Source organism: Balaenoptera musculus, chromosome X (genome assembly GCF_009873245.2).
Source record: "Balaenoptera musculus isolate JJ_BM4_2016_0621 chromosome X, mBalMus1.pri.v3, whole genome shotgun sequence".
Lineage (NCBI taxonomy): Eukaryota > Metazoa > Chordata > Mammalia > Artiodactyla > Balaenopteridae > Balaenoptera > Balaenoptera musculus.
Window position 1 is genome coordinate 127,095,113 of NC_045806.1, and position 25,407 is coordinate 127,120,519.

At 55.4% G+C, this 25,407-nt stretch overlaps 1 protein-coding gene and 1 non-coding gene across 4 annotated transcripts; both read right to left on the reverse strand.

The window, feature by feature from the left end:
• Positions 1-227: 227 nt before the first annotated feature.
• BCAP31 (B cell receptor associated protein 31) lies at positions 228-25,398 on the reverse strand. 3 transcript variants are annotated; one of them, XM_036839479.1, is made up of 8 exons: positions 25,300-25,398; positions 24,175-24,309; positions 22,616-22,716; positions 18,121-18,268; positions 3,668-3,803; positions 2,667-2,787; positions 1,774-1,874; positions 228-583 (listed from the first exon to the last, which is right to left on the reverse strand). In XM_036839479.1, exons 2-8 carry the CDS (start codon positions 24,264-24,266, stop codon positions 545-547), a joined length of 738 nt encoding a protein of 245 aa, XP_036695374.1. In that variant the 5' UTR covers positions 24,267-24,309; positions 25,300-25,398; the 3' UTR covers positions 228-544. The 3 variants fall into 3 exon arrangements, with proteins under 3 accessions (XP_036695374.1, XP_036695376.1, XP_036695375.1); XM_036839481.1 differs by having other exon boundaries at positions 25,351-25,371; XM_036839480.1 differs by lacking the exon at positions 25,300-25,398 and adding an exon at positions 24,850-25,057.
• LOC118889393 lies at positions 19,676-19,780 on the reverse strand. The gene has a single exon (XR_005018527.1). It is a non-coding gene; the product is annotated as a U6 spliceosomal RNA (small nuclear RNA).
• Positions 25,399-25,407: the final 9 nt, after the last annotated feature.

A 25,407-nucleotide genomic window follows, 5' to 3' on the forward strand; every position in this document is an offset into this window, starting at 1 on the left:
AGGAGGCAGAGGGGCAGAGAGGGCAAGTGTGAGCCTGCACCCAGCCTGGGATGAGGGAGCCTTTTAGGGGTTTGAACAAATGGAGACAAAATGTCTGGAAGGCCTCCAGGGCAAAGACTGGAGCGGGGGTCTCTGTCCGAGCTGCCTGCCGCCACCTTCCCAGCCACTCCAGGGAGAGGGATCACAAGGAGGTCTCCCTGCGGCCTCAGTTATACGCACGCACCACGGACACAACACAACAACGTTTATTGCCCCAAGAGAAACTCTACTCTTCCTGCTCCACCTGCCCTCCTGCAGGACCAGAGAAAAGGGGTCTTGGAGCCCCGAGCATCAACGCGCAACATGAAGGGGCTTAACCCAGCGGGAAGCAAGACCTGCCGCAGCCTTACTCATCCTGCGTGGGATCTGAGTCCCCTACAGAATGCTGGGAGAGCGTGGAACTGCAAGCGGCGTGAGGGAACGGAAGCGGAAGGGAGCGAGCCGAAGTACCGAGGGAGGCCGGGCTCTCGGGAAGCAGCCAGCCACGGGCGGGGAGCAGGGGCCCTCACTCCTCCTTCTTGTCCGTGGGGCCATCTACCGCCGCCTGCAAAGGGGACAGAAATTGCAAAGCAGTGGGTTGGCAGGCACACTCCTCCCCTTCGCCTTCCAGCCCCTCCACCCCAGAGGCCCGGTGGGGTGCCCCTTTCCCCAGATGCCAGGTGGTCAGATGAGCAAGGGACCCCCCCGCCCTCAGTAGCACCTCACAGTCTGCCAGGGTGGGAGTGGCCCCACTCCACGAGGGCTGTAACCCTAACTCCAGCCAGGCGGGGGCGTGGGGCGAGGGGGCGAGGGGAGACAAGCCTCTGCTGTCGCTCTTTTCTCAGAGCCCAAACCCTGCAGCACCACCTTCTCCTGGGCCTCACTCACCCCCACCCTCGTGCCCACGGCTGTCTCCGAACTTGAGTCCCTTCCAAGTCCCAGTTCAGGCTCTTCCCAACTCTGCACACCTTCCACAGGTCCTGCCAGTGAGCCCGCCCTGCACTGAAGCTGTTGGTCCCCCTTTGGGGGCCGGGCCCTCCTTCTCCACCTTCCACAGTGCCCAAACTCAGGCCGCCAAGCACTGAATCAAACCGTCAGAACTTAGGGGTGTTTACCTAGCCCTCATGCCCAATTTCCAGGCCACCTGAGCTTCCAAATGCAGGTAGCCTGGGGACTCAGACCGGGCCTGTGGGCGTAGGTGGTGGCAGTGACTCGGACCTACTGGGTGGGGGCTGGCTGTGATGTCCCCAGCTCTCGGCCTCACATCACCCCGCAGCCCCTACAGAGGGAAGGCCAGCAGCCAGCAGTGGAATTTCCCCTGCACGTCTCTGGCTGGTACTTGATGGGGCCCTTCAGTAAACCTAGACGAGAGTCAGGGGCCCCACACCATGGACCAGGGGGTACGCGTAAGGGAAGGAGCTCTTCTCAAGGGCACTGATGCTGGGCACGAGGCTGGGCAGGCCCACAGTGCAGAGGGCTGACCCGACTGCCCAGGCGACCTTAGTAAGTGGCTGCCATCTGCCAGGCCACACCCCTCCTGCTCCAGAAGGGGTTCCGGCTGTTGGGCCCACGCTGGCCCCAGACTCAGCGGCAACAAAGGAAAAAAGGGGGACTGGGAGAGAAAGCAGCCAGCTTGCTGCCGAGGCCTCTCGAAGGGGACAGGTTGGCCCTGAGGCTAAGGGAGTGGGAGGCCTGCTCTGCGCCTGCGCGGGGTGGGGGGGCTCGGTTACAACAGAGCAAGCTGAGCATGCTGACCTGCAACTTCGCGTGCTCCTCCAACAGGCGGTCATACTCCTTGGTCAGGCCCTCAGACTGCTTCCGCATGGCCAGAGCCTCATTTTCAGCTTTCTCCAGTTCTGGGGATGATGCACGTGGTGAAGGAAGGAAAATTACAAGATGAGGATTAGGGAGAAAAACGCCATTTGCTGTAGACAGCAGATGCAGCCGCCCCAAATCTGTCCCCAGTGAGGGTGTCTGGGAGACCACTCCTCTCAAGAAAGCTCCTCTGCCAGCTGCCTCGAAAGCCTCCAAAAGTGGGGAAGGGCTGGCCAACAAAGCTGGGACAAGCAGGAGAACACCGAGGATCGCCCCCCAACCCCTTTAATGGAGGGACCCTGCATGGCTCTCAGCAGGGGTGACTGCAGGGAGGCTGACAGCATGGGACAAACATTTTGAAAAGGTTGAGGGTGAGAGCAGGAGGCAAGGGAGCAGAACCCCAGCCTCAAAGCTGAGAACGAGAGGTGTGTCGAGAGAGGCCTTCAGGAAGGGAGCAGATGGGAACATCTCAACCAGCTCTGATGCAGCCTTTCCCTCCCCACCCACCAGGCCCCTGGTGACGAGGCACAGAGCGCCACTCGCCACGCCTGGCGCTGGATGAGATGCTCCGGAGTTAGCCCATGGGCCTCTGGGGTTCCTGGGCCCTCCTTGGTGGGACCCTGAGTGTACTGCTAAACCACTAAGCCCCACTGGCTGGGGCCGAGCCCGGCTGTGTTTGGGCTGGACGAGCAGGGAGCCATTTGTTTGTTTTCACGCAGCTCCTGAGCCTGCGTGTGAGTTTGTTATTAATACTTTGGCAAGAGAGGTGTGGCAGCCACCAGCAGAGGCTCCCGAGTTCTGGGGGCCGGGGGCAACCCGACGACAGTGCTCACTTTGCTTGTTGACAGCCAGCTTGTCCTTCAGACTCTGCAGATCAGCCTTCAGGCTCCTGTTCTCTTCCTCCACCTTCACTTCAGCATCCTTGCCATCCAACTTGACTCCACCAGCAGCTTCCTAGGAACAGTGCCAAGGGCCTGGGTTACTCAGGAGGGAGGAGGGAGGGAGGGAAGGAGGGAGGGAAGGAGTCCAGCTCCGTCCTCCCCACTGAGCTGTGATTCCTCAAGCTGCCCTGGGCACTTGCCCCTTCGGAAATGTCAGCACAGAACTGGGCCACTGCTTGTTCCCAGCCACCAGGCAAAGCCCGGGCCAGCAGGGCCACCTGCTACAGCTCCCAGGCCACACGCCCTGCCTGCCCTGGCCCCCAGCCCTGCCTCCTTTCTCGGCAGCTCCTCCAAGTTGACCAGTCCATCCAACGACTCCATTTGCTGTCATCTGGGGATTGCTGCCAGTGACCCCCAACTGACCAATGCCATCGCTTCCTCTCCCCAAGCTCCACAGCTCACTCCAGCCGAGGAGCCCCCAACTCACCCCTGCCCGTCCAACTCTATCCTGCCTATGAATCCAAGTCCATCTGTCTCCTTCCCAGCTTGGCTCACACCTCACCTCCTCTGACAAGCCTTCTAGGACTACCCCGCCTCGTCCCCAGTTGATAGCAATCCTCAGGGGACCAAGATTGGTCCTATCCTATCTTGTGTTCTTCTGTGCTAACTTGCCCAATGTTCACAGCACAGGGCTCGGCTCCTTAAGGAGTCAGTTCATCAGGGAAGAGTCTGGCCTGGATGCACAGCGGGTAGAGGCAAGAGAGCAGCAAGGGCGCCCCCTTTCCCATCGCGTCCCCCAGACCCCTCCAGTACCCCCCCCTTCATCCCTCCACCCAACTCCTCCGCTTTTCAGACAACAGCAGTGTTGCACGTTTCCCGGCCTGATAGGCTAACGGCAGCTGCTGTGGCCCATAAAGAATGTCACATGGGGGGGTCGGGAAGGCCGAACTCACCTTCTTTAGCTGGTCATTCTCTTCCATGTACTTCTTGGCCGCTTCACTAGCACTCTCTGCCTGCTTTTTAAAGGCTTCATTGGAGGCCAGCAGCGTGGCCTGCTGGGAGATAAGAGTCACCAGGCGTCTAAGCAGGCTGTAATTGTTTACAAAAAGAAGGGAGAAGTGAGCACAAGAAAGAGGGCACGATGGCTAGCATGAACTTTTTTTGTTTGCTCCCACCCCACACCTGCCTGCAGCCTAGACCTGTCCTTCTGGATTGCCAGGGCGGCGAAGCAAAACACACCGGCAACGTGAGGGGAAAGATAGAGCCAGGAGCTGTCCTCTGCCACCAGAATGATTACTAGTGCGCCCAAAAGGCCGCTCACAGCCCTGGGGCTCTCCTCCAGCCCAGAAGGCACAGGAAGCAGGAGCCTGACAGGACACAAGGGGCCATGCCTAGATACAGCCTAAAGGCCTAGAACCCGGCACTTTACAGGGCAGGGCCTAGACGTGCCAAAGCAGCCATGCTGCCACTTTCCTCGCTGCAAGGCTGGGCTCGCCTTGATAAACAAGAGCAGCCCAGGACTTCCCTGGTGGTCCAGCGGTTAAGACTCCGCGCTTCCAATGCAGGGGGCGTGGATTCGATCCCTGGTTGGGGAACTAAGATCCCACATGCCATGCGGCAAAACAAACAAACAAACACACCACACAAGAGCAGCCAGTGCTGCGGGGGCTTCCAAAGGGCCGGCCGAATCCTCCAGCCCACCTTGTGAGACAGTTGCTACTACTGCCCCTGTTTCACAGAGGGGAAACGGAGGCTCAGCATGCTGAAGCAATTGGTCAAGAGCCAGAAACGAATGTGGCTGGAATCTGCACTCCTGCCTGTCTGATCCCAAGGCCTGAGCTGCCAACCACTACATGTGCTCGATTTCCAGGGAACCACTACCCGGGCCAAACGAGAGAGATGGAAACAACTCTTCTCTCCTCACCCCCTTCCCAAATGCAGTCTACAGGCAGCTGCCAGACCACACCTGTTAGAAAGCATCACCACCTTGAGGTTTCCCCAGGCGAGGGGGACAGAAAATGAAAAATCAGGGCCCAGGCACACATCTCAGGTTCAGACCAGCCACGAGAGGCAAGCGCGTGGCAGCTGAGCACACGCTGCTCCGTTTCCCAACAGCTACCCTGCCCTGAGATGCTAGCTGGCAGGAGAGAGGACGGGAGGACTCAGAGTGGGGGGCGGCGGGGGCACTTCCCCACATGCCTGGGACGTGTCTGGCCAGCCACTGCCCCGAGGAGGGTGCAGAATGGGCAGGCCCCGGGGGCAAGGGGAGGACTCAGCATGTGCAGGGTGTTTCCACAACAAAGTGCTCGCTCAGAGGAGACAAAGCAGCCGAAGCTGCCTGCTCCGAGCCATCTTCTCTGGCCTTTGCAGGGCTCTTGTGGACACCTGCTGCTCATCAGGCCCAAGGGGACGAGGGGACTAGGGAGGGACGGGAGAGCAAACAAGTCACCCAGCTCTCCCTGGCCAGGCCCTGGCAGAGTCCCTGCTGGGAATGAGCCGTGAGGGGGAGCGGCTCGCAGGGGCTGTGAGGCACCCATCACACTTCCTGGTTTAGGGAGCGGCTCCAGGGGCCCCTGTCAGGACGGGGAGAGCCAGGCTACTGGTTCCTGGCAGGAAGGGAGAGTTTCCAGTGACATGTGCTCTCTAAAATTAGCGACCGGGACCTCGTGGCCCAGGGCTCAGGTTTCCCTGTCTCAGCCACAACTGCCCACCAGCCTGCCCCCCACCGGGCTGAAGCCCTGGAGGTGGAGGGAGCTCCCGAGTGCCCCAGGACCCAGAGAGAAGCAACGTGCCTGAGTCACACAGGCAAAGTGGCAGTCACCGGGGGAGCCCAGAAAGAAAGGCAAGTCTGACTAAGCCCCAAGCTCGCAAGCACAGGGTGCTCAGGCAGTTCTGAGCAGATCCTGGCGACGTGGAGGAGGCCGCTCCTCCCAGCCGGAGACTGGGTTGGGGGGAGGGCACATGTGCCACCTGGCGGACCCAGCCAGCAAAGATGGAGCAGGCAAGCCCAAAGGTGACGCTCCCCCTTCGCCTGCCCCCCCCCCGACGAGGCTGTGCAGGCGGCTGACATGGGGCGGGACTCCAGCAGCACTGTGAGCGACCACAGCTGTCGCCCCAGTTACCCAGGGAGGCCAGGCCCAGGATGGTGGTGGCAGTGAGGACCACGGCAGTACAGCAGGGGCCGAGCTCTCCTCGGCGCCGTCCCAGCCCATCCCCACTTATGGAGAACCAGGGTTGCCAACAAGAGCCCGGGCAAACACGCGGTACCCAGCGCAAGAGCTGTCCAGGGGGCCTCCCGCCACCTCAACCTGCTCAGCCCCCCGCCCGCCCTCAGGGCCTCCCCCTCAGCGCAGGGAAAGAGCCTCCAGGGTAGATGCCCCACCCCGACCACGTGTCTTTCACACCATCCATCCACGCCATCCATCCACGTCCTCTCCCTTCCTGTTAGACCTGTTCCTCCAACCCAGCCCCAGACGATTCTGGGTAATTCCTCCCTCCAGAACCTCACCCCTCGAGGCTCTGCCTCCCACCAGCCCAAGCCCCTCCTCTCTTCCTCCATTCCTCAACCGACACCAACCTATATCTTGCCCTGGCCACGCCACCAGCATGATCACCGGTGCCCTAACCGCCCAATCCAAGGAGCACCCTGGAGTCCTTGGGGCACCCACTCTGTAGCACTTGGCACAGCTGACGGGTCACCCCTTTCAACTCTCCCCTACCCTTGCCTCAAGCAACCCTCACCGCCCGCCAATCCCACCCCAGACAGGGGTTTATCTCAGCCAAATCCTGACACCCAGCTGCCTACTCACCGGTGGCTCCTGCATGTCCCCGAGACATGCCCGACTCAGCCCATCCATGACAGGCCAACTGCCCCTGCACCGCGCTGTGGTGGACGCCGTCACTGAGCTACCCAAGCTCTTGGGCCTGCACGCCACCTTGGGCCCCAGTCATCCTGTGGCCTCACTGCTTCTTTCCTGGGTGACTTTAATAGCTCTTAAGTGGCCTCCTCCCTACCCTCCACCATACAGCTTTGCAATCCATGCCCCCAAGGAAAGCCAGTGATCTTCCTCCAAGACAATCAGATCATGTCACTCCTCTGCTTCCATCCCTCTGACGCCTGCCCACTGTTCTGGCTGGCACACAGCCCTCTGCGAGCTGGCTCTTGTCCCCTCACCACCCGCATGGCCCTCTGCTCTACTAACACCAAACCACTGGCTGCTCTTGAACATGCCAGTCCTCACTTGCCTCATCTCCTGTCACTGCACGTCAGCCCACCAGTCTGCAGGGGTGTCTCCCCTTCTCTTTGAGAACTCTCGCTGATGACTCAAGACCCAGCTCCAGGGGACTTCCCTGGTGGCGCAATGGTTAAGAATCTGCCTGCCAGGGCTTCTCTGGTGGCGCAGTGGTTAAGAATCCGCCTGCCAATGCAGGGGACACGGGTTCGAGCCCTGGTCTGGGAAGAGGCCACATGCCGTGGAGCAACTAAGCCCGTGCGCCACAACTACTGAGCCTGTGCTCTAGAGCCCACGAGCCACAACTACTGAGCCCGCGTGCTACAACTACTGAAGCCCATGCGCCTAGAGCCTGTGCTCCACAACAAGAGAAGCCACCGCCATGAGAAGCCCGCGCACCATAACAAAGAGGAGTGCCCGCTCACCGCAACTAGAGAAAGCCCGCGTGCAACAACAAAGACCCAATGCAGCCAAAAATAAATTAAAAATAAATAAATAAAATTTAAAAATAAAAAAGGGGACATTTAAAAAAAATCCGCTTGCCAGTGCAGGGGACGTGGGTTTGATCCCTGGTCCGGGAAGATCCCACGTGCCGCGGAGCAACTAAGCCCGTGCACCACAACTACTGAAGCCCACGAGCCACAACTACTGAAGCCCACGAGCCACAACTACTGAAGCCCGCGAGCCACAACTACTGAAGCCCGCGAGCCACAACTACTGAAGCCCGCGCGCCTAGGGCCTGTGCTCCGCAACAAGAGAAGCCACCACAATGAGAAGCCCGCGCACCGCAACAAAGAGTAGCCCCCCGCTTGCCACAACTAGAGAAAAGCCCATGTGCAGCAACGATAGACCCAATGCAGCCAAAATAAAAAAAAAAAAAAAAAAAAAAAAGACCTAGCTCCATTACCACTCTCCCCTCAAAGCCTCTCCTGAACCTCCCAGGTCCCCCTTCCACATGTTCCCGCACCAGCCCCTGGGCCCCCTCATCTGATTGCATGGTTCTTGCTCTCTTCTCCTCCCAATCATCTCCCCGCATCACACTGTCACTTGCTCCTCAACTGGCTGCCCAGCCACAAACGCCTTCAGACCAGGGAATGCACCTTCAATCTCTACACCCCCCCACCTGGTCCACTGGGAAGGGACCCTGCAGATGACTCCCCCCGTCTCCCATGTGTGTGATGCACACCTCAGGCCAGGACAGAATGTGAGTCTGGGGCCCTGGCTCTCCCCGGACTCAGCCTTCCCTCGGCCCAGCCGCACAGAGGGGGACACAGGCAGACACGGGCGGGGCTTGCCAGTCAGTTGAGCAATAGGGTGACGAGAAACAGCAGCAGGAAGGCGCCATGTCAGACCCGTGTTGATGAGCCAGCCAGGCTTGTGACTGCAGCGGTAGCTGAGTAGGCACTTGGGAAAACACTCATCACCAAAGCTGGGGGCAAAGCCCAGTGCCCCGGCCCAAGTCCAAAGGGTGCCCCTGCAGGGCCCCTGGCTAAGCCAAGAGCAGCATTCCCTAGCACGGCCGACTGGGACTGCCCAGGAGCTGGTCTTCTAGAACTTCTTAGTGCCCCTCACACATTAGGCCCCATGCTCTTGTGCCTGCCCCCAATTCACCCAAGATCCAGTTCCAACACTCCTCGAGAGCCTCCACCCTCTCCCAGGCACATCAACGTGCCCTTTTTGTGTCTGTCCCCTCAGTGTTCTGAGTCTCCACCGAGACCCAGGACAGAGCAGGGCACACGGTGGAAGGTGCTGAGCTTCAGAATCTCCAAATCTCAATAGCCCAGAGACGTCAGCCTAGAGAGAAGGCTGACGGACTGCTGTCCCCACTCCTGCTGGCCATCCTCCACCGTGCTCCACTTGACTGTCCAAGTACTGTTATGCAGGTAACTATTCCTAGCCATTTCTGGACAACAGGTGAGAAGCCACAAGTCGAAGGGATTTCCCAAAAGTTCAGGGCTGGTAGAGGGGCCAGGGTCTGGGTTAAACGCACCCAGCGACTGAGAGAGAAATCAGTGCAAGAACGATAAGAGAATCCAGATGTGTCCTTGGCAGACAAATGTCATCCCCAAATACCTGAATTCAACTGGGTTTTCTTGGTAAGATGTTTCTGGACGCTGAGTGGGGCTTTCATGCTTTTATAAAAGGTTGAGTAAACAAGGATCGGCAGGAGAAACAGAGCCAACCACATCAAGCTATGGAGACGTGGTTTCACATGTGCTTTACACCCATCCTGTCTCCCTCCTGTGGGCGAACAGGGGGAGGCAGACTTGGACTTAACAGGAAGTGGGACGAGAGCAAGGGGGAGGGTCCTCCCAAGTCCCAAATGGAATATTCTATGTTTGTGCCCCCCCCTTGCCAATCCTGCCCACTAGCATTTACCAGGCATCTCCCAGGTGCCACGCCCTCGGGTCGGTGAGATAGGTGGGCAGGCAACTCCCCTCACCCTGCTGCCCTGGGGAAGCGGGAAGCTGGTGTCACAGCGCCACCTGTTGACTCTCCAGGCCGACTACAGCTCTGCCTCTGGCGTTGCTCCACAGGGTGGCAGGTGGACTCCGGGTGAACTCGGCCCAGCTCGCCAGCAAAAAACACTGAGGAGGCGGCGGCGCGGCGGCGTGGGGAGGTGGCCACCGTGGCGAGGAGCCAAAAGCCAGGTGCTGCCCCAGCAAAAACTTCGGACAAAGCAGACCGGTAATAACAGGGTGGAAGCCGCCCCAGGAAACTCTCACCCTACAGAGTCTGGAGTCATGAAAATAAGGAGGCAGCAGAATAGGAAGAAGGAGAGTTTACTCAAAAAGATCCAGGGAAAATCTTCCAAGGGCTGCCCCCGTCCATCTCAGGAGTACATCTCAGCACACGTGCTCGGCCTTCCTCTTAACCCTTGAGGTCGGACAAAATGGGAGGGGGCCAGGGTCAAGGAAAGGCCAAGGCCCTGCAGCAACTCCAGCTTAAGCCCAGGTGGTGCCTGTCTACCCTGGGGACAGCAAGGCCAGCTAGAGGGAGCGGGGGCGGGGGGCCCTCTGGAGTTGAAGAGAACCAGCGAACAGGAGTGAGCCTGTCACGTTGCCTTCTTGAAACCAGGGAGCAGAGGGATTCTGCATAAACTGGGGGACAGAGAGCAACCAAAAGAGGCCAGACAACCTAGGCAGATGTTCCAGCGCTAAAATATGCTGGTGGCCTCCTGGCTACTTCGAGGGAATGGGAAGGAGGGAGCTGTGGAGCCCAGATGTACCCCATGCGGTACTCCAGTCCAAAGGCAACAAGGCAGTGTCTCCAGTGGGCGATGGCGATGTGCTGTGGAAAAAGCCCAGGAAATAGGCCTGGCCCGGGGTGGAGAACCAACAAAGCAAAGAACGAGAGGTGGCATTGGCTATGCCGTCCAATACAGAGGCCACCAGAGGCCCTTTCAGTTCAAATAAATTAAAATTACATTAAATGAAAAATCCAGCTCCTCAGTCACACCAGCCACATTTGTTCACAGTGAGTGTTTCCAGCCTGCAGGCAATTGGTCACAAGGCGCTGGGCTGGAGGAGCCAATCGCCCTTCCCATCTCCAGCCCTGCTCTCCACTCCCCCCTACCCTCTGCCTTCAGAGAAAGGGGCCCTCCTGGAACGTCAGGCTTCCGATGACCTTGGAATCAGGAAGACTGAACCCCTGTAGTTTGGCACCCTGCCCCCAAAGAGGTCATTCACCATTTGCCTTTATAGAGTATGAAGAGAATTCTTAGGCCAAAATCCAGTAGCTGAGCAAACGATCCATATTTTAAAAGAAGCCGATGCGTGTCAGATGGTCTTCCGTGGCCTCTTCGTAGCAACTCCCCCCGCTTTAACACAGTCCCCCCTTTATCAGAGCCCCCTCCTGGGCCCAGCACCCACAGGACACCAGCACACTAGTAGCTGGGGTGAGTCTGGCTGGGGGAGGGGGGAACTAGAAATCAATGGACTTATCAAAAAGGCTCTTACCCAGTGCTGAGCTGTGAAGCACTACTGTATTTGTAGTCTTAGAAAATGATGGCAGGGCTTCCCTGGTGGCGCAGTGGTTAAGAATCCGCCTGCCAATGCAGGGGACACGGGTTCGAGCCCTGGTCTGGGAAGATCCCACAGGTCACGGAGCAACTAAGCCCGTGCGCCACAACTACTGAGCCTGCGCTCTAGAGCCCGCGAGCCACAACTACTGAAGCCTGCATGCCTAGAGCCCGTGCTCCACAAGAGAAGCTGCCACGATGAGAAGCCCGTGCACCGCAACGAAGAGTAGCCCCGGCTCGACGCAACTAAAGAAAGCCCGCACAGAGCAACAAAGACCAACGCAGCCAAAAATAAATTAATTAATTTTTAAAAAAAAAGAAAGAAAGAAAATGATGGCAGCTGATGGATGGATCGTTGGATCAAGAGGAAATAAAGGTCAGAAATCCCTTTACCTGGCCTTCTAAGGTCAGTCCTCCACTTAAATCACTTTATCTTTGGGTTGGCCCCGAGCATCAGATTTTAAAAACCCCTTAGGTTCCCTTATCTAGATTTAAACAAACAGTAAAAAAGCATAAACAAAACCTGCAAAGTAATCTGGGAAACGTGAGCGATCACTACTGAGTTGGTTACTAAGGAGTTACTGTAAGGTTCTTGTAATAAGCAAGATGCTAGCGTGCTTATGATTTTTTAATTAAGTCCCTCTCTTTTCAAAGCGATAATCCAAAATACTATTTTGCCTGTAAACATAATATTTGGGATTGGTTTCAAAATAATCCAGAGAATAATGGGTAAGGGGGCAATGAAACGAGACTGGCCAGGGAGACACTCACTGTTGAAGCTGAGTGACACCACAGGGGGTTGGCTCTTCTATGCTGCCTCCAGTGCTGAGAACCGGATGCCCAGGGTCCTGAGGATTCCTCGGCTTGGCCGCCTCCAACCCTTATTCGGCCTCTCCCTGGGGCAGCCCTCCCCCACCCTCTGCTCTGGCTGCAGTACCCGTCCTCTCTGTCCTTCTGTCCCACTCTGCTCTCCCGCCCCCATGCTCCCCACCCTGTGCCCAGCCTGGAATGTAAGACCCCTGAAGGCCAACACCAGCTTTCTCTTCAACTCCCTACCTAGGCCCAGCACAGCCTACCACACGAGTGGGAAAAATCCCACAAAACCCTCTCACTACTTGGGGTGATACCGGTAACAACCACCGTTTATTAAGCACTCCCCACGTGCCAGGCATGATGCTGAGAACATAACCCAAGCCACCTCCATCCTCACACCAAGCGCTTGAAAGAGGCATCCTCAACCCCTGCTCAACAGGTACGGAAAAAGGCTCCGGAGAGTAAGTGACTTACCCGAGATCACACAGCTAGACAGTAACAGACCCAGAATCCAAACCCAGCCAATTCCAAAGTCCACTCTCACTACGCCCATCTGTCTCTCAGGACCACCATGGGCTGTTATACTCCCTTGGGCAAGGGAAGAAAGCGCCCCATGGCCACTGCAGGCGGCAGAGCCCAGGCTGGACGTTCATCCCCGCCTGCTGGGCCCATGTGGCCTCCATGGACACAGTGGCTCTGGCTTGTCTCGCCATCGACACAAGCCCCAGCGGTCGCCTGGGCATCAACTATCTGCAGAGCTGAACGCTGGCAGCAAGCAGGGCTGACCCAAAAGCAAAGAAAGCACAGCAGAACGTCCCGCTCACCCCATCAGGTCCGGATGGATTCCGCCCCACCAGCAGTTTAAAGGGCACGATCACCTTCCAGGAGACAACCCAGCCCTCAAGTCACTGGCAGTTAAGCAGAGGAACTTTGTAGCAAAGCACGGGCAGCTCCATCTGGACTGACTGTGGTGACACAACCCAGCCCCAGAGAGGTAGGCAGAAAACAAGAGGTAACTGTGGACCAAGTTCAGGTCACTACAGATCGAGGGGCCTCACGCACAAGGGTGGACCTTCCTGGGTCTGCATGACGACCACTACTTGGGTCCTGACCAGTAACATTTTAGCAAAGGCGGAGAAAACAGAGCACTGCTCTCAGAACATGCAAAACTCAGCCCAGCAAGAGCTGCTGTGCAGCCACACCTGTAGCTCCAGAGGGATGCCGACCAGAGGAGGTCCCAGAGCAGGCAAGTAAGCACTAAGGCGACGGATGAGCAGGAGCATGCGGGACAGAGCCCGCGCTGCCCGCGTCCGCGCTAAATGGTGCCCTGCACCACACCCATCACAGACCAGAGGCCCGCTACGCAGTGCTGGGACCAACGGCGTCCACATCCACATCCTCGGGGCACCCAGACATGTGTGTCTTCACGAGCACTGCCCCCACCCCCCGGCGGTCCTGCTGTCAGAGCTCAGGAGACCTGAAGAGCTGGGCATCCAACCTAAAACACTCGACACAGCAGTTTGATGAGTTCAACCTGGACATGGGCCTGAAGCTGTCCCTGTCTGCCCAGGACACTCCATTCAGTTCCTAAGGTGAAGGCGGCACAGAGCCAACCAGACTAAAGGGGGTGAGCCCAGGTCCCCATGCTGCCCCTCACAGGCCGCTGGGGCCCTTGGAGGACAGCTCTGTAGGCCAGCCCACAGCACAGCACGGGCCTTGCACGGCAGAATCAGGAGGGAAGGCCCAAATAAGCATGAAGGGGAGGTCTTGGCTAGACCGGCAGGCAAGAGTTGGGGGGTTCCAGGCAGGGGCCACAGAAATACTCAGAGAAGGGGACCCACGAGGCTGGTTCACGACACGGGGAGGCCGAAGCAGAGACTGCAGAGGGCTGCAGGATGTAGGTTTCAAGCCTTGATGCCACAGGTGCTCTGAAGGCACTGGAAGCAGGGGGTGGTGGAGTCGGTTTTACATGCCAGAAAGGTCACTTGGCTGGGGCAAGGTGGGCAGGCTGGGAGACCAAAGCCGGCGGCAGGAAGCCTGCTTGGGATGGCGCAGCCCCACTGTGGCAGCACTTCCCTGGGTAACGAGGAAGAGAGGCTCAGGAGGTGAGATCCCTGGCTGTGGAGTGGGGACAGAGTTTCAGTTTTGAAGATAAAGAGTCCTGGAGGCTGCCTGTACAATAGTGCGCACGGGCCCAACACTACTGAGCTGTACACTTAAAAATGGTTCAGATGGCCAGTTTGATGTTAATGCATTTTACCGCAATTAAAAAAAACACACAGGAGCAGGGGATCACATGGGACAAAAAAAAGAGTTAGAGCACCCCCAGGCTTCTGAGTAGAGACAGCTGTTCTCAGACTTTGGGGCCCAGCCCACAGAGAAAGGAGCGTGAGGACCGGGGAAGGTAGCAAGCTGCCCCACGTCAGAGTGACCACGAAGCAGATGCAAGACAAAAGCCCAGACCCTGCCCCTCCCGCCCCGCCCCAGCAGACTGTTGCAGGGAAGTGCAGGCTTGTTTAAGTATGTGATGCGTCCTTTAAGCCTGGGGCCCCTGTTTTCAATTATGAGGGCTGCTCAAGGCTCCCCCCAGGTGCTTTTTTTTTGGCCGCCCCGCACAGCCTGTGGGATCTTAGTTCCCCAATCAGGGATTGAACCTGGGCCCTCAGCAGCGAAAGTGCAGAGTCCTAACCACTGGACAGCTAGGGAATTCTCCCCCAATGTGCTCTTGACCCCAGCCCCATGAGGAACCAGCGCCACCCCCAGCCTCTCTTCTGAGCATTGCTCTCTCCCCCTGTGGTCCCCTCACCCACTAACCTGCTGTCTCTCCCCCAGTCTTGCCTCTCCCTGCATCTGCTTTCATTCCCCTCCATCTCACTTCCAGGGAGTGCCCACCCCGCCAGCACCTCCCTGTCGCCCATTCCTCGACCCCTCGGTGAAGTCATCCCCCTCCTCTACCCCGGCTTCTTCATTCCTTCCAGCAGGCCTCACCGGCTCCCTTCCTTCCACGCGGGTGGGTGTGCAGCCTTCCTCTGGGTTCTGCCACAGCTGCCACTCTGTGGGCACCCACAGGAGAACCACCATCACCTCAATCTCAGAGGCTTGGCATCCCCACTAGTTCCTCCCCTTTCTTCCACCAGCACCTCTGAAACCTGGTTCAGGCCACCAGCATCTCTCAGTTCAGCGACCTCTGACTTGGTCCCCCTGCTTGCAGGCTCTCCTGCTCTACTCCATCCCAGGCGCCAAGTATGAACACGCAACTCTGACCATGGCGCAGCACCACTGGAAAAACTCAGTGCTCTACCACACAGAGGTCGGGTACAAACCCTGAAACTGGCATTCAAAACCCCCCACCCTCTCTCTGGCCACTCCTGACCCATCCACCCTGATCCACGTGCTGTTTCCCAAACAGCCTATGGGGGTTCAGGGACTGAGCCAGTACCTGCAAGTGAGACTTGCACAAATACGGATGAGAAAGAGACAGACAGTTAAGAGGGGCAGAGACACTTTGAAGAGTACCAGGCGGTCTAGCTGAGAGGCACGCAAAGTGACAATTGAGAGGGGTTTTCCCGGTTTATGATATCAGAATAATGGGGAGAGCGGCCTGATGTTCACCAGTGGGGAACTGGTAGACACCTAAGAATGCTGGAAACAGATGGGTTGTCCTAGAACAATGTTAATGACAAACTCAGTGGAAGACCCATGTTTCCACGTGGTAGTTACAACTTGACCCTGTTCTGAAGAAGCATGTGGCTGCTGAGGTCCCATCACTTTAAGTCTGAATTCTCAGCTCTGCTGACTAGTTCTGGGAACTGGGGTCTCTGAACCTCAGATGTTTCTTCGCAAAGCTACTATAAAAATTAATGTGTGCTTGGCACACTGAATGCTTAACAAGTGGTAGCTGCTATTAGGCATAGAAAAGTCTAGAAAAGTACTTAACAAACATATGTGTCAACAGTGGTTACAATAGCATTTTAGAGGATGTATTTTCTTATTTGTTTATTTAAAGCCTCAACTTCCGCCAAAGGTTTTATACTACCAGATTACTTAATAATCTTCAGACATACAAATGGGACTAAGAGATTAAAGTCGTTGGACTCCTAAAACTTAGACTAGTAAGGCTGATGTACAGATCATGTACTTGATCCAGGCACCTTCCTACCAAAATCCAGGGGAAAAAAGCAGCCCACTATCCAGTCTACGGTCAGAGGCAGGCTATACACCAACAATCTGGCACTAATTGCTCACTCCAATGCACACTAGCTGGCATCTGAACAGAGGGTCAGAACTAGGCGTGAGCTCGGGCTGGCCACTTGGAACCTGTGCAACGCAGGCCGCTCCATCTCTCTCGGGCTGCCCTTTCCCATTTATAAAGGCCCGCTGAATTATGAAGGGTTATTAACGTCCTTACTGACCTCAAGCAGAACCAGAGCCCAAACAGCTCACACGCACACAGGCGAGGCCACCTGGCCGTCCAGTCTTCAAGGTAAGTTTTTTTTTTTCTTTTTTTTTTTGGCCATGCTGCGCGGCTTGTGGGAATCTTAGTTCCCTGACCAGGGACTGAGCCCAGGCCCTCGGCAGTGAAAGCGCAGAGCCCTAACCACTGGACAGCCAGAGAATTCACAGGTAATCTTTTTTCTTGGATGGTTAATGTCATGCAAATAGAGAAGTTCCTCAAGGGCCACAGCTGCCATACAGGATCTGACCGCTAGACTAGGGAGGAGTATATCACCTCAGAAAATTCCAGAAACAATTAAACAGCTCATTTGTAGGCAACCGATGAATCCACACTGATCCTTGGGGTCACTGTTTCCTTTTCTAAGTAGTCACACAAGACCAACCTCACGTCCTTTTTTTGATCAGCTACCGGCCAGGGACACGAGAGGGTATGGCAGGCACAGCAAGCTAAGATGGACAGGCAACAGATGTATGGCTGCTGGAACAACCAGGCCCAAGAAGTTACTATGCCCGACCCGTTTTAAAGGGAATTCGATGAAGCCTTCCTTACACGCCTGTCAAATGGAGAGGTCAGAGCAAAGTGAGGGAGGCAGATGACACAACAGAGCACAGAGCGGGATTGTGAAGGAGCATGGGACCGGTGGGCCCAAATCTCACTCTCTTCTCTCAGCCTCCACGCGTCCCTTCGGGAACAGCGGAGGTATAAATGAGGACTGCTCTTCTTTGAATTCACCTGTTTGGGTTAGGAGACTGACAACTGCTCTGCACCCTGACGGTAGCGGTGTTATTCTACTCTGCATCTGTCACTCACAGAACCAGATGCCGATTTGTGCTATATGTCAATTTTTTAAAGTCAACTGCAGGAGTTAAGCTGGAACACCTCGCTTCACAGTGTCGCAGAAAGGACAGAGCTGCGCACACACTCACTCGTCTGGTACACCTGGCTACCCACTGTCCCCTGGCCTGGTCAGATAATACCTGCCCTGGAGATTTCCTTCTGGAAGAGATCACAAAAGCAGAGCAGTCAGGAGAGTCTCAGCCACAAGATCATACTTCTTTTTTGGAGCTTCCTGAAACCCTAAAACTCTAAGGTATGCGTCCAACTCCTCCCAGCCTTCTCAGTTCCTGACTCTCAGAAGTTGGAAAACAGCAGCCTTGCAGATCACTCCTGTGATCAAATGTATCCCCCTGAAAAGCCCTTTCCAGCTCCACCACCCGCCACTTTCCAACTTTGACCCAGAGAGGCCACGCTCAGCTGAGCAACTAACCTTTTTTTTCTGAAAAACTGAAACCCAGACAGTCATTCCAATGCCCAAGAATCCATACACTCACCCTACTTCTCAGTAACCTCACGGTAGGCTCTTCCCAAAAACTCCGGAAGCCCTTGGCCCCCAGGCTCCAATAGGTCTCATGCTCCTGTGACAGACAGGTCTACATCTGGGAAGGCCCTGGGGACAGGGTCGGTCTCAGCCCCTTCGTGCCATTTCTGCCCACTCTTCTCAGGACAGGACCCCATACACAAAAAGCCCCTGTTCAACTGGTCCCTTTTAAGCTGGGCTCCAAAGAGCCTCTCCCAGAGGAGGGTAACGCCCGTCATTTACTTCACTCTGTGTACAGAAAGCGAGCTGGTAATAAGACATTTGTCCTAAAAGAACGTGTTGCAGGTTACGGCAGAGCCAGAACATGGTCTTCTGACCTTCTAGTCAGCCCTCTCCCACCCTCCATGCTGCCTCCGGAGGTCAGGAGAAAAATCAGAGGCCTCTGGGGAAACTGTGTGGTTCCCCTAACACAGAAAGGGCCTCCAGTTCAAGGCCACAGACTGAGGAGGCAAAGTCATGGGCTAGCCCACAGGTCCCTTCACAGTCCCTCACCCCTCCCCACTCACAAGGACAGCAGCAAGGAAAAGCCAGCAATGTAGAGGTTCCTCTGGGCACGGAAAAGCTTCATGTGGAAGTGTTCCACAGCCCCGGGGTTGTTCTGGAGGTTCACCTTCTCCGTCACGTCATCATACTTTCGAATCTCGCGAACAGCATCTGTGGCGGAGCAGAGAAGAGATATGGGCATTTAGCTCCCGCTCAGACAAGGCTGGGTTGTCCAGGTAAGACAGGGGGCATGAGCTGGGGCAGCCTTGCTTCCCTCGAATCTGTCTCCCCTGCTATTCCCCCTTCTCTACACACCTTGGGGGATGCCTTGTCAGAAGCACAGCCCTTGGACCTCCTCTCTCCTCCAGCTTTCCTCACGTCACCGCCCCCCGACCCATTCGACCCAGGCCACGAGCTTGCTCTCCGTGTCAAGATGCTCACCGAATCTGAGACGTCACCAGCAACAGAGGCAGCTCCCCTTTCCCATGGTGCCCCCAATGCTTGGTTCTGTTTATCTCAAACTGAGCTGGCCATGGGCCATCTAACTGATAAGCCGGGGTACTCCTGTTTATGGAAATGCCCGCTAGGGAGGCGTGAGCTGCCTAGGAGTCAAGACCTGAAGCATGCCTGCTAAAGATTCAAGGGTTTTCATTTCTAAGCTTTATAACCCATTTTATTAAACTGTTTTATTCTGATTACAAAAGAAATTCACGCTCATCAAAGGTTCAAACATAGCAGAAATGCAGAAGGAGTAAGAATCCCATAACATAATCACCTCCAGCAGGACCTACTACATGTGGCCAGCTTAGCTAAAAAGCAGTCATTTTCAGTCCCATTACCTGATGTCATTCTCTTTGCAATACACACATCTGAAATTACCCCAATTACAGGTTTATTGTCCATCTCCCCCAAATTAGACTACAAATGCCACAAGAGCAGAAATCTTTTCTATTACACCCCTAGGGCCTAGCATAGTGCTAGGCGCACAGGGGGCACACAAACACCTGCTGAATGGTGAACAGCCTCTGCTCTGGAGAGCTGCTGCTGGCCACACAGCGCTCTGGTTCACCCGTATATTCACATCTATGCGTTTGTGGAATAGAAATGGAACCATCACACAGGGAGGGGGAAGGGTAAGCTGGGACGAAGTAAGAGAGTGGCATGGACATATACACACTACCAAAAGTAAAACAGATTGCTAGTGGGAAGCAGCTGCATAGCACAGGGAGGTCAGCTCGGTGTTCTGTGATCACCTAGGGGGCGGGATTGGGGGGTGGGATAGGGAGGGTGGGAGGGAGACCCAAGAGGGAGGGGATACGGGGATGTTATGTATGCGCATAGCTGATTCACTTTGTTATACAGCAGAAACTAACATAACGATGTAAAGCGATTATACTCCAATAAAGATGTTAAAAAAAAATAAGAAAAAAAAAAAAGAAATGGAACCATCCCATACCTACTGCTTTTCTTCCTCAACCCTGAAACTTCTTTTTTCTTGAGGTACATGACTTGTAGCGTTATATAAGTTTCATGTGTACAACATTTTATTTCTACTTCTGTATACCCTACAATGTGCTAAAAAACATGGACTGCTTCATGAATCTGTGTGCCATCCTTGTGCAGGGGGCATGCTAATCATCTCTATCTCGTTCCAATTTTAGGATATGTGCTGCCAAAGCGAACATCTGAGACATCTTTGTAAGTCAGTATGTAAAGATCTACCTAAAGAGGGCTCTTAACGGACCCCCATGGGAGAGGGTCAAAGTGTCACTGTATGGCTATTATCTGGTTCTTAATTTCTGGTTTGAGACTGCTTGTTTTTTAAGCTGATCTTACATTATAAAAATCTGCCTCCCTTTACTGGTGTTTTTGTGTTACATCTGTACCAAGAAGCAAACCCTCTTTCAACACTGTTAGCAGGGATATAAACCAGGGCAACAATGTTTTTTATGGACTGCGTGTTCCTGGCCCCCAAAATTCCTAAGTTGGCATCCTAACCCCCAACCAGATGATATTAGGAAGACGGGCCCTTGGGAAGTGAGCGCTAGGCCCTCGTGAATGGGATTAGTGCCCTTATAAAATAGACCCCAGAGAGCTCCCTTGTCCCTTCTTCCATGTGAGGACATGGCAAGAAGACAGCCACCTATGAACCAGGAAGAGAGCCCTCACCAGACACTGAATCTGCCAGCACCTTAATCTTGGACTTTCTGCCTCCAGAACTTTGAGAAATAAATGTCTTTTGTTTAAGCCACTCGGTCTATGGTCTATAGCAGCCCAAACTAAGACATAAATTTTTAAATGTTCATGCCCTTGGGTTCATCCATTCCACCTCTATGAATTTACCCTAGAGAAAGATTTGCATATATGTGCAATATGAGGATGCCTATAAAGAAGGAATTACAGTATAACCATATGATAAAATACTACCCAATCTTTAAGAAGAATGAGACTGCCATAAGAAAAAAAGCCTAAGATACAGTAAGTGGAAAAAGCACAATCCAAAACAGTGTGTACTGTGATCTGAATCCAAGCCAAAACGGTATGTACTAGTTTAATAAAGACGGCAGCATAGAAAATGCCTGTGGAAACATACCATTAACTTTTAACAATATTTACCTGTGAGACACGGGATTATGGGGGACTTTAACTTTCTAAGTTGAATTTGTGAATTTTTAAAGATGTGTTATTTTTGTGATTTAAACAAACAAACAAAAACCATGTTTTCCTACACTGTCTTCTGCATCCAGAAACCCCAGCACCTCCAGGACCACCTCTGGCTGATGGCAGAGAGCAGACTAGGGATGGGGGCATTGGGCCAAACTAGCCCAAGTCACGCAGCAGAGTGCTGCCCTCTATCTCAGGCCTCCAGCCCAGGGCAGTTGACCCTGGACCCTCATTAAGCCCACTCCCCCAGTGAGATGTGCCCTAGGCCCCTCCCAGTGATGGCTAGGGGCCAGCCAGGCCTGCAGATTCTAGCTGGTTATGTTATGTCATTAGTATTTGTTACTAGCTAACAACTTATTTAGGTAGGCCTCTCTAGATTATGCTTCTTACCCTTAGGACAGAAAGCAGCCTGTCATCATAGCAGGATGTCTCTCTAGAACATCCAAGCAGTTCCCTGACCCCCAAAAAAGAAGAATGACACCTTTGCCAACTACTGCCTTCTGCAAAGGGCCCCCCCGGCCCACTCTGCCATACTAGGAGAGTTCGTGGAGTCTGGTTTGCAGACGGGCAAGGCCCCAAGTGAACACCCCCAGCACGGTCCCTCCCCACCCCAATTCTTGCCCCCAGCCCACACCCAAAAGCAAAAGCACACACACCCAATTCCAGAACCCTGCAGCCTGGCTTTTCCTGCTCAGGGGAAGACACGCATAATCCCTATCTGTTCTGGACTCAGAGGCCGCTGAGGGAGAGAACCCTGACTGGAAAGAGCTGCCTCCTGGGGCTTTACCAAGTACTTCAAGAACAGTGAGATCTGTGGGCAGCTGGCACCCACCCTCCATGGCTGGGAATGGATAGGCTACATCTCACCTGTTCAGAGGCAGTCCTGCCTGAACCTATCCCATCAGGCCCCGAGACATCAGGAAGGAGACACGCCTAATGCTGCAGCTGGTGGGTGGGGCCCTGCACATTCCCCTGAACTATGGCCCCCTGGCCTCCCACCCCCTGCCACATTTCTGCTGGGGACTCAGGGAGACAGAAGTGCCCTGAGTCTAAGCAGGCATCACACCTTGGAGACAGGACCACTGCCTATGGCAGAAGTGAGCCAGTACTTTGGAGACCAAGCAGGGGGATATATTGATCACTTACCGCAGCAAAATGCACATTTAACAGACAGATGAGAGCTATATTGATTCCTCCGGTCTCCAAACAATCACGCCACCACCTGGCCTCAGGCCCCACCCCTGTTCCTCTTTCAAGCCCCTGCTGGTGTGTACCTCAATGCAGGGTTTATAGAACTTCAGAACTGGAAGGACTTCGAGGAACCTGAAGTCTGACCCAGATCCAGAGAGATCTGGGACTTGCCCCCTAGATATGCTATCAGACCTCTTGTCCGCCGTATACTTCAGGACATGGCAGCTTCTTTCCCAGCTTGGCTCCCTATCTACTTGGTAGCTCAGTCCCCTATTTGAGGCCCGTTTCAGGCATTGAGGGAGAGACTGACGCTGCTAAGTGCCCAAGGAGCAGCGCTACTTAGACCAGGGTCAGCATGAGCCAGTTAGCTTCTCTTGGTTTCAGCTCTGGAAGGACGTGAGGAGCTCCCTAAGACATGAGGTGGTCATCACCGGGTACACAAAGGCTGCTGGTCAAAGTGAAGGCCCTGCCAGCAGTCAGCATCGCCATCTTTGTGGATGAAAGGAGCCTCCTCCCCCAAGAGAAAGACAGGCGTACTTCAGTGGTCTGTCTCTGAGAAGCCAAAACTGTACACTGCTCATGGAACATGGCACGGGGCTTTGCAGCAGAGGCTACGTCAAAGGGCCTAGGTCAGGTAGCTGCCCTCAGCCGTAGCTCACTCACCAATGACCAGCAGCACAAGGATGACAATGAGAACCACAAAGAAGGTGTTGCCATAGGTCACTACCAACTCCACGAGGCGGGACTTGAAAATCTTCTGCCATCTGTGAAGAAGACAAAAAGGCTAAGGGCTGAAGAGAAAGAACGCACGCCTGGGATCCAGGGCCCTGGGAACAGAAATACAGTTTTGCACTCGTCTCCAACGGCTGAATATCACATACAGAGTCAGCCTCAGCTGCCTGCAATTCTCCAATTTATGACATCCATTCAAGAGCGTTAAAAAGAAAAAAAAGATACGTGTCCGTGTATAGAAATTTCTAGAAAACCAGTCTTAAACACTGGTAGGCTCTGGGGAGGGAAATGGGAAACTTACTTTCTCCTCTGTAGTATCAAAATGCTTGCCACCTACACATTTCTTTAAACTGTTTTCCCCCGTGACCAATCGTGGGTCACCTAGACTCCCACCACCCTAGATTACCATGAAGCAGACCCCAGACCTCTCTTCATGTCCCTCCATAAATACTTCAGGATACAGCTCTATCAGAGAAGAGCCTTCCAAAATACTAATCACGATGCCATCACCAGACCTCAAAAAAAATCAACAAGAATCTCTCATCATCAGAACTCCAGAGCCAGAACTCCAAAGCCCAACTGAGACAATTATTTTTAGTTGGTTTGTTTGAATCCTGACAAGATTCTGATTCTGCATTTAGTTGATAAGTATCTTAAGTCTCTCTTATTCTATAAGCTCCCTCTTCCCTTGCCCTCTTTTCTTTCCCAGTTTACTGTTTGCAGAAACCAGGTTGTTTGTCCTACAAAGCTTCCCAGATTGCAGCTCCAAGGGGGCCTCTGTTCTGCATGGTCTGTGAACTGTACGAGGTGACTCAGATCTCGCTTTTGTCAAGAATATTCCTTAAGCAATGTTGTATACTTTCTATCACATCACAACAGGGCCTACACTTTTTCATTAAAAGAGAGCTTTTAAAAAAATATCCGTGAGAACACAGCCTTATCTGTAATGTCCCAATTTAAGTCCAAACGTGTTCATATGGTAAATGTAATTAAAATTAATTTCAAGTTAACTTTTTACAGGTCCTCTGTTCATTGAAAAGAAACATGGCTCCAGCCTTCATAGGCTGAGTAATGCTCATGAGGGCACTACGCAATGCCAGTGAGACTAGTTAAGAGGACAGAAGTCACCAAATCAACGGCAACGTGACCCCGTGATGCAAGTTTTGCAGATCCCACAATGCCATCCCCTGAACGCCAGGGCCCCCGGGGGGCGGCAGGAGGGCAGCATTCCCAGAACCATAACTAGGTCTTCTCCCCTCTGGGACATTCTGAAGACCAGAAGGCAGGGCGCACAGGAAAGGAACTCGGCAAGATGTGACAGAGCAGAACTGTGGGGAAGGCTGGCGATAATCAACACAGCCCTTGCCACCCCTACCCCAGACAGGTTCTACCTGTTTCCATCTGGCCTCAACTCCAGGGCCCACCAACTCTGCAGGCATAAGCTGCGGAGCAACTCTCCCTGGCTCGCCTGCCCGCTCCACGGGCCATACCTCTTGGGAGAAATGAAGGGAATGCAGAGCAGCAGCACAGCGAAGACCTCTGCATAGAGGAAAGTGGCGACTGCAGTCCACTGCAGACTCATGCTGTTGCTAGCAGCTTTCCAACGGGGAGATGTGAGCCTGTTCCTGACGGAGCACAGAAAAAACAGGAGTCGTGACAGCTGGGCGGCCCCCGCACCCGACCTCAGAGCCTTCCAAGGCCTAGCTGACACGGGCTCGAGCCCCGGCAGTCCGGGCGCTAACACACCCAGAGCCGCCTTTTCGGACGGCTCCTTCCCGGTGGAGTCCGGGAGGCCCCTCACGCCTGCGGAACCGGGGCGGCGTCTGGAATCGGAAACTCGTGGAGCCCGGAGGCCGTCCTCGCCGCCTCGCCGCCCCGGGCCCGCCCCGCCCCGCCCCCCGCCCCGCCCCCCTCCCCCCGCCGAGGGGCGCGCTGCGCCAGACGCTCCCGCCCCCCGCACCCCAGCCCCGTCTCCGTAACGCCCTCGCGCTTTCTCCCGAAGCTGCGGCGCCCCCGTCCCCCGGGGAAGCCAAGGGGCCCTGGCGCCCGCGGCCCTCCCATCGGGGCCCACAGAGAACCAGCAGCCCCTCCCGGGGTAGGAGCGGGGCTCCAAGGTCTCCCGACCTCCGCGTCCGCCTCCGAAGGGGCGGAAGGACTCGGGGTACCTCAGAAAGCCCCGGAGAGCGACTCCTAGAGGACGGGAGTCGGGACCAAGGGAAAACGCGGGCCTCGACCCTGCACCTCACGGCCCCATCCAAAGAAAGTTCTAGAACACTGTCTCCTCAAAAGCCGGAGGAGCCCCTCCCGGCCGCCCGGGTCAGCCACGGCGTCCACCCCGCTCCCGAGGAACCCCGACGTGGCCCCGACCCGGCACGCCCTCCTAAGCCCCACCCCGGCGGCTCCTCCGAATAGACTTGGCCGCCGCCCCCGCCCCCGGAGACGGCTCCACCCGCCGCCGCCCCGACTTCCCTCTGCCCGGCCCTGCCCCCGCACTCCCGGCTCGGCACTGGCCCCGCGCCCCGGGCCTCGCCGCGCTGCCCGCCGCTCCCCCCTCGTCGAGGAGCCGGGGCACCTCGGCGACCCCGGAGCCCGGCCGGGAGCGCGGGCTCGCTCACCGAGTTTCCCACAGTCAACCGGCACGCCTCGTCACAGCCGAACTCTCCCACCTCAACCTCGGCCCCGCCCCTTCCCCTCAGCCGGAACCGGAAGTGCCCGCCGGGTCC